The 16,506-nt window shown below is 38.7% G+C and overlaps 1 protein-coding gene and 1 pseudogene across 2 annotated transcripts in view; both read left to right on the forward strand.

The window, feature by feature from the left end:
- The window catches only part of PARG (poly(ADP-ribose) glycohydrolase), a 185,661-nt gene that overhangs the window by 84,775 nt on the left and 84,380 nt on the right, over nt 1-16,506 (forward strand). For both annotated transcript variants that reach the window (XM_070433168.1, XM_070433167.1), the window contains exons 8-9: nt 842-934; nt 6,719-6,876. In XM_070433168.1, coding sequence (XP_070289269.1) covers nt 842-934; nt 6,719-6,876 — 251 coding nt within the window. The remainder of the gene's footprint in view (nt 1-841; nt 935-6,718; nt 6,877-16,506) is intronic.
- LOC139021600 (protein SET-like) lies at nt 9,485-11,313 on the forward strand (annotated as a pseudogene).

Genomic DNA, 16,506 nt, shown 5'->3' on the forward strand with positions numbered 1-16,506 from the left:
ATAGGCCATGATTGTCATCTTTGTTGTACTTTAAATTATGATATGGAAATTATGGTTTTAACTTCCCAAGGGTACCTGAAAAAGGAAAATTCTAAGGTCATCAAAAACTTCACTGTTTACTATCTAATAGGTTAGATTTGACACATATAATATGCTCTGAAATAATGAGTGTGACTTTTATGATGGTTTTAAGTTCTACACTATTGAAGCTAGATGGGTCCTTGAGGGTTTCTGAGAGAGTTCTTGATGGTCAATCAGTTTCTTATTGACGTAACCAGGGGCAGAATGTACTGTTTTTTTTTGTTGTTGTTGTTTTTTTTTAAAAAAATTAGTAGGCAGTTTTCAACGTATTTTTCTGAAATGCCTAGATATTTTTTTAAAAATATATTTTATTGATTTTTTTACAGAGAGGAAGGGAGAGAGATAGAGAGTTAGAAACATCGATGAGAGAGAAACATCGATCAGCTGCCTCCTGCACATCTCCTACTGGGGATGTGCCCGCAACCCAGGTACATGCCCTTGACCGGAATTGAACCTGGGACCTTTCAGTCCGCAGGCCGACGCTCTATCCACTGAGCCAAACCGGTTTTGGCTGTACTGTTTTTTTATTTGTGTTTTATTTGATTGTGAATTTTGATATGAGAGATATTTGATATTTGGGATATTAGTTTTCAGAGGGCATTATAGTGAATTACATACATTTTGAAAATGAATTTATAAGTTCACCTTTGTGCATTTGTTGGTACTAATAATGTGCCTTATTGTGAGATCCTCTGAAAAGCAGGTATATAATTTAAGTTCTTAACAAACATCACTGATAACATATTTCATTGGTTTTCAGGTACTTGAAGAAGCAGAAGCCCAACATTTATATCAGTCCATTTTGCCCGATATGGTGAAAATTGCACTCTGTCTGCCAAATATTTGCACCCAGGTTAGTGGAAATAACGTCTTTCCTAGTAGCTTTCTTGTGACTCACAATTAAACTCTAATGGCCAAAGTCAAAGAGGCAAAAGAGAAAGATGGGAAATAGTTTTTGCCAAAGAGTATGATGCTTTTGCTAGAAAAGGTTAGAGGCTAAGGAGAATGCTACAAAAGGACATTAAAAATGCAGCATTCAATTTCTGAGCTTCAGTTTACACTGTTGAAGTTTGCTTACTCATACTTCTATTTACCTTTTTCTTTAAATTGTCTCTAACTTAAAAAAACACACAACAACCCAGTAGTTATTATTTCAAAACATACTAATGGATTTAGAACATTTTATCTTCCAAATGGCTTTCTCCTCACTCATTTCTCCCCCACCCCAAAGTGGCATGTTTCATAACAAATGAGCCATGGTATTTTCTTAACTTTTAAAAATAGAAGAAATAATCTGGTAATATTCTATTTTGTCTGGAGTTTTTTACTAGTAATTGTTTATTGCTATGTAACAAATTGCTTTAAAATTTAGTGCCTTATGGGGCTGCCTCTCCATAAGCTGATTGGGTGTCCTCATGACATGGTTGCTAACTTCCCCAGAACAAGCTACTCAAAGGAGAGTGCAAGGAAGTGTCAGTGCCTTTTATGACTTAGTTTTTTAAAGGCACCTAATACCACTTCTGCTACTTTTCTATTCAGTAGAAATTAGTTGCTAAATCCAGCCCACACTCAAGGAGATGGTAATTAAACTCTACTTCTTTAAAGAAGGATCGCCGAACCGGTTTGGCTCAGTGGATAGAGCGTCGGCCTGCGGACTCAAGGGTCCCGGGTTCGATTCCGGTCAAGGGCATGTACCCTGGTTGCGGGCACATCCCCAGTGGGGGCGTGCAGGAGGCAGCTGATTGATCTTTCTCATCGATGTTTCTAGCTCTCTATCCCTCTCCCTTCTTATCTGTGAAAAATCAATAAAATATATTTAAAAAAAAAAAAAAAAGAAGGATTTGTCAAAGAATTTGCAAACATATTTTCAAACCTTCACAAGAGGTTGTTGGTTAGTCTTCATGATTTTCTCCGCATATTTCCCCCAGCAGTGGTTTGCATTTGCCTTTGTCTTTTACTCCTAGGGCTAGCCCCCTTTCTGCCTGGATGCTGAACACTGTTGCTCCACAGAGGCCCTGGGGACATTTTGGGTGAAACAGTTTCTGAATGTGTAGGATGGTCTCACACATTTCATTCTGTCATTGGGGTACCCCAAAAACTATAAGTATAGTCATTGGGACACAAAATACAACAACCCAAAACACAAGTATGTCCAGATGCCTGTGGGCCATGCTGCCACCTTCAGTTGAGATCCATTGAATGTGCTGTATTTGTTAGCATTTCACTGTGATATTTCCAATTTTATGTAACTTTAATTTTACCTCATTAATGCATTGTGTCTAAAATAAGTTTTTCTATTGGACAGGATAAATATATTGTAAAACTCATCTGGTTGTTTATATTGGAAGTTTTGGGCATACCTTGGAGATATTACGTTTGGTTACAGACCACTGCAATAAAACAAATCCTATATAATAAATGGTAATATGCAAATCGACCTAACGGCGGAACAACCGGTTGCTATGACATGCATTGACCACCAGGGGGCAGACGTTCAACGCAGGAGCTGCCCCCTGGTGGTCAGTGTGCTCTCACACTGCTCAGCCACAAGCTGGGCTGATGGCTGGCAAGCGCAGCAGCAGGAGCTTCTCCTGCCTCCGTGGCAGCGCTAAGGATTTCTGACAGACAGCTTAGGCCCCGCTCCGTGGGCTAAAACCATCTGTAAGCCATTTGTTGGAACATCCCCCGAGGGCTCCCAGACTGCTAAAGGGCCTCTAGTATCGCAATAAAGTGAGTCACATGAACTTTTTGGATTTCTAGTGCATATAAAAGTTATGTTTACACTATATTGTAGTCTATTAAATGTGCAATAGTAGTATGTCTAAGGAAACAATGTGCATACCTTATTTATAAAATACTTTATTGCTAAAAAATGCTAACCATTATATGAGTCTATTGGAAAAATGGTACCAATAGACTTGCTCAACACAGGGTTTCCACAAACCTTCAATTTATAAAAAACAAGGTATCTGTAAAGTTCAATAAAGCAAAACTCAATAAAACAAGGTATGCCTGTATTTGCTTGCTTATGTTTCATGTTTACTCTTTTTTCTTTCCCTCCTTGCTTTTTTCCTTACCTAGTAAAATTTCACTACCTCTACGCTCTAGTTTTTACTTCCCCTGCAAAACCTTCTCTACCTCTCCCAGCCAAATCTAATCCCTCTGTAGCACGCAAATCATATTTATAGCACATGCGTTTGTAATTTATGTTCTTCCATGGAGATGTTCTTGGTGTCCCCAAGTTTAACATGGTGCTTAATTAAATGTGGTTTTATTTTTTATTGTTTTAATTTTTAAATTTTATAATTATTTTTGTTAATTCTCACCCAAGGGCATTTTTTTTATTGATTTTTAGAGAGAGTGGAAGGGAGAGAGGGAGGGAAGAGATAGAGAGAGAAACATTGATGTGAGAGAGACACATTAATTGGTTGCCTCCCGCATACACCCCAACTGGGGCGGCCATCGAAGCAGTAATCCAAGTATGTGCCCTTAACCAGGAATCAAACCTGAGACCCTTCTGTGTGCTGGCCAACACTCTAACCAACTAGTCATACCAGCCAGGACTATTTTTTATTTTTTAATTACAGATTACATTCAGTATTATTTTGATTTAGTTTCTAGTGTACAACATTGTTGTTAGACAATCATATACTTTACAAAGTGTTGCCCTCCCCCCGATATTTCCAATACCCACTTGGCCCCATACATAGTTATTACAGTATTATTGTCTATATTCCCTATGCTGTACTTTACATTATTGTGACTATTTTGTTTTTTTTTGTTTGTTTGTTTGTTTTTTAAAATATATTTTATTGATTTTTTACAGAGAGTAAAGGAGAGAGATAGAGAGTTAGAAACATCGATGAGAGAGAGAGAAACATCGATTAGCTGCCTCCTGCACACCCCCTACTGGGAATGTGCCCGCAACCCAGGTACATGTCCTTGACCGGAATCGAACCTGGGACCTTTCAGTCCGCAGGCTGACGCTCTATCCACTGAACCAAACCGGTTTCGGCACCGTGACTATTTTGTAACTACCAAGTTGTACTTGTTAATCCCTTCACCTTTTTCACCCAGTTCCCCAAACCTCCTTCCCATTGGCAACCATCAGTCTGTTCTCTGTATCTATGAGTCTGTTTTGTTTTGTTTGTTCTTTTATATTGTTCTTTAGATTCCACATAATTAAATGCTTTTTGAATTCAGTGTTTAGTTCAGAATTGACAGTATATAGCCTTTAGACATAAATCACTTAAACTTCTCTTCCCCTCATGCTTCAGGAGAGATCGTTTTCATATTTTTATATGCCTTTGAATATATATATTCAAATATATATAAGCTATTACAAATCACTTGGTAGACCAAAACCAGACTTGTGGTTCCCAACTTTTTGTCCTGATTTAAAATAACTGTGTTAATGGGGAGAACACTTCAATTCTGTGCCCTGTCTACTGAAATGTAAATCTCTGCGGTAAAAGTTAACATGTTAAGTTGCATATGTTGTTATTTAATTATTTATATCACATTAACACTCTCTGGACCAAATCTAAATGGTACATTATATTTATAAAAAGAAAATTAAAAGAAACAAATTTTAGACATGCACTTTGGGAAAGATCTTTATGTTAATCAGTCTCTTACTTAGCTGAGAGCTTGACAGTAAGACTTACATCCTCTGGTTTTCCCCAAATGAGCTTTCAGGCATTTCTCCTCACCAAAAGAGCAGAAACCATCTATTCTATTTAAAATTATACTGTTTGGTTACTAGGAGAACAAGAAATGGTTGTGTTTGTTAAGCCTAAAATATTACCATTAATTTTTAAAATAGTATTTGTGAGTAACTTCTTAAATGGTAGTTAAAATCTCATTTTTTACTAAAAACAAGTACCAGTTTGCTTTAAACCATTGACACATTGTTACCTTTTCTAAACTTATTGCTGGATTGTAAATAAATGTATAGGCTGGGAAATGGAGATCAATATGCGCTATTTCCTCTTTCTTAGATATAGTGATTGCTAAGGCCTAAAAGGAGAGAGAATTTTGGATACTGAAGTGAAAATAAATTCTTTATGTTTCTCTTGTTTATTTTTTGTGTTTTTTCTTAAGAAATAGTTGAGCTACAAGTGTAACCTTTTCTTTTTCTAGCAAACTCTTATTCTAGCAATGATAGGTATTTTCTGTAAAGTTAATTCTTATAGTATTGCAGTTTTGTCTTGCCTGACTTTCCTCAGTATCATTTCTGATGTTTATTATGAGACGTGATAAATAGTTTTCCGTGCATATTGGTTTGTGGTTAATGCAGGCATCCAGGATTCTTAGTTCTGGCTCTGACTGAACGGAGAAGGAAAAGCATCCCCTGGAATATTTTGAATTTAACAGTTGATACGTAAAAGAGATGTTGGCAATTGGTCTTTGGTTTTACCATTATGTCTTTAAACACATCGTTTAAATATTTAGAATAGAATAAATCCTATTGGATACAATAATCAGGTCCCGTATATTATACTGGAATTAAAAGATCAATAAATTTGAGTTTGGTACAACTGGAAGGCAGTTCAGACATCAAAATTTTGAAGGTAAAATGTCCTGTTTCTTCCTTGATTTGGAATGATTAGATAAATGTCTATCTTCTTACAAGTTATATGTAAGTTTGTATACATATAGTGTATTAATTGCTATCATAAAATTAGATTTGAGCCTTATAAAGATTGTCAATGTGAAGTGTGATTCAGAATTAGAAGGAAAAGACTTACTTATTGAATTATTTTTTTCGATTATTTTATTTTGGACTAAAAGAGAAAAATTGCTTTGTCCAGCAATCTTTAATATAAATGAGAACAAAATTTTGCATCTGCATTAATAGTTAAAGTCAAAATTGCATTTTTCCGTTTCATTGTTTTTAAAAATTTTTTTTGTTAATCCTTACCCAAGGATATTCTGCCATTGTTTTTTTTTTATTATTCATTTATTTTTTTTAACATGTTTTTATTGATTTTTAGAGAGAGAGGAAGGGAGAGGGATAGAGAGATAGAAATATTGATGAGAGAGGAACATCATCAATTGGCTGCCTCCTGCACGCCCACTACTGGGAATCGAACCAGCAACCTCTTGGTTCCTGGGTCGAGACTCAACTGTTGAGCCACACCAGCTGGACCATTAATTTTTAGAGAGTGGAACATTGATGTGAGAGTGACACATCAATTTGTTGCTTCCCACACATGTCCTGACCAGGGCTGGGATCCAGCCTGTAATTGAAGTACGTGCTCTTGACCGTGCCCTTAACCAGAATCGAACCTGGGACCCTTTATGGGCCAGTGCTCTATCCACTGAGCCAAACCGGCAAGGGCTGTTTTAATTTTTAATTACATGGTCAGTGTGTTTTTATTTCTTGCCAAAGCAATCTTGTTTTTCACTAATAAGTAATGACTTTTGTGTTCTCTTCACTATCATTATTATTGATTAAAAATCTCCAGTCAAACAAGTATATATTTCTAATGGTATTACTGTTGATTTAAGAATTCAAGAATGGCCTGTAATTTTTCCTACCTTAATTTAGTAAATGTCATTTGGTGCCTCTGCTTTTGAAATTGCTAAGCTAATTATTGCACTTCTTGTCTGTATTTTTTGTTTCCTCAATCAGCCAATACCACTCCTGAGACAGAAGATGAATCATTCCATCACAATGTCGCAGGAACAGATTGCCAGTCTTTTAGCTAATGCGTTCTTCTGCACATTTCCACGTCGAAATGCGAAGATGAAATCAGAGTATTCCAGTTACCCAGACATTAACTTCAATCGGTATGTTTTCAGAGAACATCTCTTTAACAATGAAATAGAGAAGGATGGAGAGAACCAATAGTATTTATGGATTTGCCTCAGGCCAAACATTTTCTGTATACTTACTTAACTTATTGCTTACAATAAAGTGAGTTGAGTGATATTTTTGCCATTTTGCAAACAATGTAAGTAAAGTTTCTAGAACTTGATTAGGGTCCAGGAGCCAAGAAGTCACAGAGCTGAGGCTTGATCTCAGATGGTCTTACTCCATGGTCCATGTTATTTACAGCCTGTCAGATTGTCCTCCTCCTCTTTGAGTGCCTGAACTCTATGCCTCTTCAGTGTGATAGTCACAGGGACATTCATTGTACATTGTATCCTTTGTGTGCTTAAAATGGTAGAGCTGGAGTGCAAAGTCCTCCTTTTTGTGAAGTCTGAGTTTAAAGACATGAGGCTGATTATCTTGTGAAACTTAAAAAACATGAAAAGCAAAAGTGAAAATTGACTTCGTATAGACATGATTATTTTATCAGTGGAATAGTTTTAAAAAGGAAGATAAAAGAATGTTTATATAATTTGATTAAATAATACATTGTGAAGGTATTGATAGTTTTAAATTCTAACCATTTTCCCAAATGATTACTGTTTCCATCATCTATACAAAAAACCAAAAACATTTTGCCTGGCCAGAGTGGCTCAGTGGTTGAGCATTGACCTATGAACCAATTACTGGTCAGGGTACATGCCCAGGTTGCTGACTTGATCCTGTGGGGGTGTGCAGGAGGCAGCTGATCAATGATTTTCTCATCAATGGTTTTTTTTCCTCTCTCTCTCTCTCTCTCTCTCTCTCTTCCTCTCCCTCTCCCTCTCTCTCTAAAATCAATAAAAACATATCCTTGGGTAAGGATTAAAAAAAAAATGCAGTTTTCCCTAAACGGTTTGGCTCAGTGGATAGAGCGTCAGCCTGTGGACTGAAGGGTCCCAGGTTCGGTTCCAGTCAAGGGCATGTACCTTGGTTGCAGGCACATCCCCACTAGGGGGTGTGCAGGAGGCAGCTGATCGATGCTTCTGTCTCATCGATGTTTCTAACTCTCTATCCCTCTTCCCTTCCTCTCTGTAAAAAATCAATAAAATATATATTTTTAAAAAAATGCAGCTTGTTGCAACATTTAAAAATACCACTGGGTGTTGAGATAAAAACATTTAACACTTTTGCTTTTTTTCTGTTTTTCAAACTGTTTTTAATGTACATATATACATATATATATTTAAATTTTTGTTGTTGAGATTATTATAGATGTCTCCCTTTTTTTGCCCCTCATTGCTTCCCTCTATCTGGTTCCCACCCTGCCCTAGGCCTTCACCACCCTACTTTCTGTGTCCATAGGTAAGATCTTTGGTTAATCTCTTCCAACCTCCCAACCTCTTCCCTCTGAGATTCATCAGTCTGTTCCATGTTTCCATGTCTCTGATACTATTTCATTCACCAGTTTATTTTGTTCCTTAGATTTCTTGTTTGTTTATTTTGATTTTTAGATTCAGTTGTTGATATGTATTTATTACCATTTTCTTGCATATTTTTTTATCTTTTTTTCCCTTCTTCTTTGTCTTCTTAAAGAATACCCTTCAACATTTCATGTAATATTGGTTTGGTGGTGACGAACTCCTTTAGCTTTTTCTTATTTGTGAAACTCTTTATCTGACCTTCAATTCTAAATGATAGCTTTGCTGGGTAGAGTAATCTTGGTTGTAGGTCCTTGCTATTCATCACTTTGAATATTTCTTGACACTGCCTTCTGGCCTGCAAAGTTTCTGTTGAGAAATCAGCTGACAGTCATATGGGCACTCCCTTATAGGTAACTAATGGCTTTTCTCTTGCTGCTTATAAGATTCTCTCTTTGTCTTTAATCTTTGGCATTTTAATTATGATGTGTCTTGGTGTGGACCTCTTTGGGGTCCTCTTGTTAGGGACTCTCTGTGCTTCCTGGACTTGTAAGTCTATCTCTTTCACCAGGTAGGGGAAGTTTTTGTCATTATTAATTCAAATAGGTTTTCTATATCTTGCTCTCTCTCTTCTCCTTCTGGCACTCCCAAAATGTGAGTGTTGGTATGTTTGAAGTTGTCTCAGAGGCTTTTTAAACTATCTTCATACTTTTTGCTCTTCTGATTGGGTATTTTTTGCTTCCTCATATTACAAATTGTTAACTTGATTCACAGAACCCTTTACTCTACTGTTGAATCCCTGTATATTATTCTTTTTTAAAAAATATTACATGCAATAAACATTAATATTTCAAGAGTAAAAGGATTTTAAGTATAATATTACCAAAACTATACTAATACAGTATGATATCACAAAGGTTGTAGGAAATATTAAAAATCTGCAAATAACAAAATTATTTCTATTATATTCTAGTATATTCCGCCCCCCCCCCCCCCCAGCTCTATTTTTGTTCATCAGTTTATGTTCATTATATTAAAGAAATGAGTGAGATCCTATGATATTTATCTTTCCCCGACTGGGTTATTTTGCTTAGCATGATACTTTTAAAGTCTATTTTGGAGTGCTCAGCATGCCTTTGAGCCCGGCGACTTCCCAGCGATCAGATCCTCCGACTTTCCTCACAGCATGGCCCCCAAACACCAGTCCTCACTCCCACCTCAAATGAAGAAACTGAAACTGCCTCCAGCCCCCAAGCTGGAGAAGAAGCCGACCCCTCAGGACGTGCCAAAGGGAGAAAAAGAACACCAAGAAGCGATTGAACATATTGATGAAGTACAAAATGAAATAGACAGACTTAAATAAGCCAGTGAGGAGATTTTTGAAAGTAGAACAGAAATATAACAAACTCTGCCAACCATTTTTTTTAGAAGAGGTCAGAATTAATTGCCAAAATCCCAAATTTTTGGGTAACAACATTTGTCAACCATCCACAAGTGTCTGCACTGCCAGGCGAAGAGGATGAAGAGGTGCTGCATTATTTGACAAGAGTCGAAGAGACAGAGTTTGAAGATATTAAATCAGGTTACAGAATAGATTTTTATTTTGATGAAAATCCTTACTTTGAAAATAAAGTTCTTTCCAAAGAGTTTTATCTGAATGAGAGTGGTGATCCATCTTCAAAGGCCACTGAAATCAAATGGAAATCTGGAAAGGATTTGACGAAACGTTCAAGTCAAACACAGAATAAAGCCAGCAGGAAGAGACAGCATGAGGAACCAGAAAGCTTCTTTACCTGGTTTACTGACCATTCTGATGCAGGTGCAGATGAGTCAGAAGAAGTCATTAAAGATGACATTTGGCCAAATCCATTACAGTACTACTTGGTTCCTGACATGGATGATGAAGGGGAAGGGGAAGAAGAAGAAGAAGAAGATGATGACGATGATGATGAAGATATTGATGAAGAAGGTGATGTGGATGAAGGTGAAGAAGATGAAGATGATGATGAGGGGGAAGAAGGAGAGGAAGATGAAGGAGAAGATGACTAATGAACACTGATGGATTCCAACCTTTTTTAATTTTCTCCAGTCCCTGGGAGCAAGTTGTAGACTTTTTTTTCTTTGTCTTTTTTTCTCCCTCTTGTGCTCAGTCGCCCTGTTTTTGAGGTCTCTTTTCTCTCCTTTACACCATGGTTCTCACCTTATTTGGGGTGGATGTACCTTGAGCAGAATACAGTGGGAAAAGAATCTTTGCCGCTTTCTGTTCCAAATTCATTTTTATCCCTTCCTGTCTCAAGAAAAACTTAATGGAGTCAACACCACCATGCTCTGTGGGAAAAAAGAAAAACTTTCTGCTCCTTTAGCTCTGCTGGGAGCTGGAGGATGCTAGTCCCCTGTGTACTAGTGCATAGAATTCTAGCTTTTTTTCCTCCTTTCTTTGTATATTGGGCTCAGAGATTACACTGTCTCTATGTGAATATGGACAGTTAGCATTTACCAACATGTATCTGTCTACTTTCTCTTGTTTAAAAAAAGAAAAAAAAAACTTAAAAAAAGAAGGGTTATAGAAGGTCAGCAAAGGGTTTGTCATGTTTGGGTGGGTTAAGTGGGCATTTTGACAACATGGCTTGTCCTTTGGCATGTTAATTGTGTTGTTTAATGGACATCCCTGCAGTCTAAGATGACACTTTAAAAATAAAATTCTCTCCTAATGATGACTTGAGCCCTGCCACTCGATGGAAGAATCAGCAGAACCTGTAGGATCTTATTCAGAATTGACATTTCTCTATTGTAATTTTTGTAAGTGGAACTATTCCATCAATAGGCAAAGTATAATAAAACCTATCTAGATGGATAGTATGTAATTTCTGTCCAGGTCTCTGTTTAGTGAATACATCACTGTATACTGGTCAGGAATCTTGCTCCAATAAAGGAACATAAAGATTTAAAAAAAAAGTCTATTTTGTCAGATATAAGTATTGCTACTCCAGCTTTTTTTCCTTTTCCATTTGCTTGGAAAAATTTTTCCATCTCTTCACTTTCATCTTGTATGTGTCTTTTGTTTTGAGGTGTGTCTTGTAGACAGCATATAGTTGGGTCATGTTTTTGTATCCATTCAGCTACCCTACACCTTTTGATTAGAGCATTTAATCCATTTACATTTAGGGCTGTTATTGAGAGGTACTTATTTATAGCCATTTTAATTCTGTGTGGCTAGGTTTCTCTCTCTGTTTCTTCTTCTCAGCAATCTCTTACAGCAATCCCTTTAGCATTTCTTATAATGCTGGCTTGGTGGTGATGAACTCCTTTAGCCTTTTTTTGTCTGGGAAGCTCTTTATTTGACTGTCGATTTTGAATGATAGTCTTGCTGGATATAGTAATCTTGGTCCCAGGTCCTTGTTTTCCATTACCTTGAGTACTTTATGCCATTCCCTTTTGGCCTGTAGAGTTTCTGATGAGAAATCAGGTGTCAGCCTTATGGGAACGCCTTTGTAGGTAACAGTTTTCTTTTCTCTTGCTGCTTTTAAGATTCTCTCTGTCTTTAATTTTTGGCATTTTAATTATGATGTGTCTGGGTGTGGGTCTGTTTGGGTTCTTCTTGTTTGGGGTTCTCTGTGCCTTCTGAACTTGTGTGACTTTTTCCTTTACCAGGTTAGGGAAGTTTTCTACCATTATTTCTTCAAACACCTTCTCTATTCTTTTCTCCCTTTCTGCTTCTTCTGATATTTCATTTTCTAATATTGTTACGTTTCACATTGTCCCACAGCTCCCTTAAGCTGTCCTCCTGTTTCTTAATTGTTTTTTTCTTTTTGGTTCTCTAATTGAGTGATGTTTTCTACTCTGTCTTCTAATTCACTGATTCGATCCTCAGCTTCCCCTAATCTGTTGTGTATTCCTTCCAATGTGTTCTTTATTTGTGTTATGTCATTCTTTATCTCAGAGTGTTCTTTTTTCATAATTACTATATCTTTTTTCATGCTGTTGAGCAACTTTACCATCATTACTCTGAACTCTGTTTCAAATAAAGTTCTTATCTCTGCTTCATTTATCTTTTTTTCTGGAGAATTCACTAGTTTTTTCATTTGGGGGTTGTTTCTTTGTTTCCTCATTTTGGTCGTCTGTTTGGGTTTGTGACTGTGTTTTAGGTAGATCCTCTATACTCTCAATCTCTAGTGCAGGGCAGTATTAAAGGCTGTTTCTGACTAATTGGGTCAGGCAAAGACTCAAAGCCTCCAGAGACCGCCTCTGTCTACAGACTAATAGGATTCTGGTTTGAATTGCCCCAGGCAATCGTCCACAGGTGTGGTGAGAGTTTTTTTTCCAACAGGGTGAGGCAGTTGCTTCTGCCTGGGAGCTAATTGTCACTTTTAATCTCATAAGTGGCCTCAGGGCAAGGTGTTTTCCAATAGGGTGTGTCAACCATCTTTCCCCCAGTCAAGGCAGATGTCTATGTGGGAAAGATGTCCTCCGCTGTGTGAGGGAATAACTCAGCCCAGGAAACCTGGCGTGTCTGCCTTCTGAGCTCTATCCCCCGAGACCCCAGGCCTGGGTTCGCTCTTACAGCTTCGGTCCACTTCATCCTCCCTCTGCCAGAGCACAAGGTGGGTGACTCCACAGGGAATTTTTGTGCATTGGCCCTTTAAAAGGATGCCCGAACTTTAAGCTGCCACTTCCTGTGGGTACCCTCCTCAGTTTGGTGCTTTCTGCTGGGGAGCCCAGCTTCAGGATTAGATCCTAGAGTTCTCAGTGGCACCCCCCCACAGCTGAGATATCTCTCCGGGACTTCAGTTGCTGTCTGTGGGTGCCCAGCCAGCCCTTTCGTGCCTCCGCCCCTCCTATCAGCCTCTATGCCATCTCCACCTTCGGTCCTTGGGTATCAGGGTTCTCTCCTGTGAGTTTTCCATTGATTATTCAGGAAGCCTTTCCATATTTCAGTTGTAATTCCAGCTTGTTCCTGAGAGCACATCTGTGTAGCATCCTCCTACTCTGCTGCCATTTTTATTTTTTATATATATTTCAGTGAGTGTATGCTTAATATCTGACTGGACCTTAGTCAGATCCTTGAATAACTTACTAAGTCCCTTGAAGCTATCATGATGATCCTTGAGTAACCTTATAACCATGGTTTTGAACTCTGTATCTAGTAGTTTGCTTGCTTCCATTTCTTTCATATGTGACATGTTTCTTTGTCTCTGCATTTTGACTGCTTTCCTGTGTTTGTTTCTACATATTAGACAGAGCTACTATGTCTCCTTGAGTTGGTAGAATGGCCTTGTGTAGTAAGTGCAGCCCTGTGTGGCCTGTGTACTCAGTTTTATATTTTAGCCTTGATTGCTCTTCATGTCTCTGGGAGGAATTGACCTCCATTCCAATTGGCTGTGAGGACCAGCAGCAACTACAGTGGGAGAGCTGTTGTGCAAGAAACACCCCTATGGAGCAGGACTTGCTTCAGTGGGGCTTTGGTGCTCACTGAGTCTGCCTGTTGAGTGTGTTGCTTATGGATATGTAGAGTTGTAACCTGCTATGGTTTGAAGCTTTCCACCAGGTGCACTGGCTCTAGCACCTCCAGGGAGGTGCAAAGTCAGCCACTGCCTGGGGACACCCTGCAGGAGCTATTTGTATTGAATTTGGAGGTGACCAGGCAAGCTGTGAAGCAAAGCAGGCTGGTGCTAGTGCAGGGTCTTGGACCTTTTATTGATAGGTTTGGGGCATGCTGAACCAGTTGCAGCTTGTTTGAGATATTTCAGCAAAGTCTGAAGCCTGAGCAAGTACAGGCCATTCATATGGAAAAGCTGCTGGAAACCGTTTGGGTGGGGCTGCAAATTGGATGGGGCGGGGTCTCAGGGAATCACCAGGGCAGAGCAAACAGATATACCTGCCAGTCAGCCCTGCCACTGGGGAGGTCCCAGCCCAGGAACAGTGACCCCTGGGAGCACCCCTGTCTGGGAGAAAGCCGCCTCCAAGTTCCTGCCCTGATGCCAGATAATCCAGTTCCTCCCTGTATGTGTCTGGGTCTCCCAGAGCCACCACCCGGCACCCAGCTCTGGAGCTCAGAGGAAGCAGGAGCTTGTCAGTTTGTGTGCCGGCCCTTTATAAGGAACACCTGTGTCTCTAGCAGCCTCCATGTCACTCAGCCCCAATCCCTGCTGGCTTTCACAGCCCAAAGTTACGGGGACTTCTCATTCCAGCTCTGGAACCCTGGGTTGGGGTATTAAAAAACAGCATAAATTGGTGTTAGACCAGCAATTTCCGTGCCTCTGCCCCTCCTACCAGTCTCCCTGTGCTTTTTTCTTTACTTCTCTAGTTGTAGGACTTCCATTCAGCCAGCTTTCAGGTGGTTCTGAATGATGGTGGTTCTGTATTTTAGTTGTAATTTTTATTTATTTATTTATTTATTTATTTATTTATTTTTTTATTGCTTAAAGCATTACAAAAGGTATTACATATGTGTCCTTTTTTTTTTCCCCCCGCCCTTGACAATACCCAGGCTTCCCCTACCCCCCAGTGTCTTATGTCCATTGGTTATGCTCATATGCATGCATACAAGCCCTTCAGTTGATCTCTTAACCCACTCCCTCCTGCCCCCCAACCCTCCCCGGCCTTCCCGCTGCAGTTTGACAATCTGTGTGAGGCAGCTCTGCCTCTGTATCTATTATTGTTCAAAAGTTTATAATGGTCTCTATTATCCATGAATGAGTGAGATCATGTGGTATTTTTCCTTCATTGACTGGCTTATTTCACTTAGCATAATGCTCTCCAGCTCCATCCATGCCGTTGCAAATGGTAAGAGTACCTTCTTTCTTACAGCAGCATAGTATTCCATCGTGTAGATGTACCACAGTTTTCTAATCCATTCATCTACTGATGGGCATTTAGGCTGTTTCCAGATCTTAGCTATGGTGAATTGTGCTGCTATGAACATATAGGTGCATATATCCTTTCTGATTGGTGTTTCTGGTTTCTTGGGATAAATTCCTAGAAGTGGGATCACAGGGTCAAATGGGAGTTCCATTTCCAGTTTTTTGAGGAAACTTCATACTGTCCTCCATAGTGGCTGCACCAGACTACATTCCCACCAGCAGTGCACAAGTGTTCCTTTTTCTCCACATCCTCTCCAGCACTTGTTGTTTGTTGATTTGTTGATGATAGCCATTCTGACAGGTGTGAGATGGTACCTCATTGTTGTTTTGATTTGCATTTCTCGGATGATTAGTGACTTTGAGCATGTTTTCATATGTCTCTTGGCTTTCTGAATGTCCTCTTTTGAAAGGTGTCTATTTAGATCCTTTGCCCATTTTTTGATTGGATTGTTTATCTTCTTTTTCTTAAGTTGTAAGAGTTCCCTATAAATTTTGGAGATTAGGCCCTTATCAGATATGACGTTGGCAAATATGTTTTCCCACGCAGTGGGTTTTCTTGTTGTTTTGTTGATGGTTTCTTTTGTTGTGCAGAAGCTTTTTATTTTGATGTAGTCCCATTTGTTCATTTTCTCTTTAGTTTCAACTGCTCTAGGAGCTGTATCAGTGAAGAAATTGCTTCGGCATATGTCTGAGATTTTGTTGCCCTTGGATTCTTCTAGAATTTTTATGGTTTCCTGTCGTACATTTAAGTCCTTTATCCATTTTGAGTTTATTTTTGTGTATGGTGTAAGTTGGTGGCCTAGTTTCATTTTCTTGCATATATCTGTCCAATTTTCCCAACACCATTTGTTGAAGAGACTATCTTGGCTCCATTGTATGTTCTTGCCTCCTTTGTCAAATATTAATTGAGCATATTGGTTCGTGCCGATTTCTGGGGTCTCTATTCTATTCCACTGATCTATATGTCTGTTCTTGTGCCAGTACCAGGCAGTTTTGAGAACAGTGGCTTTGTAATACAGCTTGATATCTGGTATTGAGATCCCACCTACTTTGTTCTTTCTCAGGATTGCTGCAGCTATTCGGGGTCTTTTTTTATTCCAGATGAATTTTTGGAGAGTTCGTTCTAGATCTGTGAAGTATGCCGTTGGTATTTTAATGGGAAGTGCGTTGAATTTATAGATTGCTTTGGGTAGTATGGACATTTTAATGATGTTGATTCTACCAATCCATGAACACGGTATGTTCTTCCATCTGTTTATGTCTTCCTCTATCTCTTTTTTCAACGTCCTGTAGTTTTCTGAGTAGAGGTCTTTTACCTCTTTAGTTAAGTTTATTCCTAGGTAGCTTA

Source organism: Myotis yumanensis, unplaced genomic scaffold, assembly GCF_028538775.1.
Source record: "Myotis yumanensis isolate MYYU_CA2020_CCGP unplaced genomic scaffold, mMyoYum1.0.hap1 SCAF_13, whole genome shotgun sequence".
Lineage (NCBI taxonomy): Eukaryota > Metazoa > Chordata > Mammalia > Chiroptera > Vespertilionidae > Myotis > Myotis yumanensis.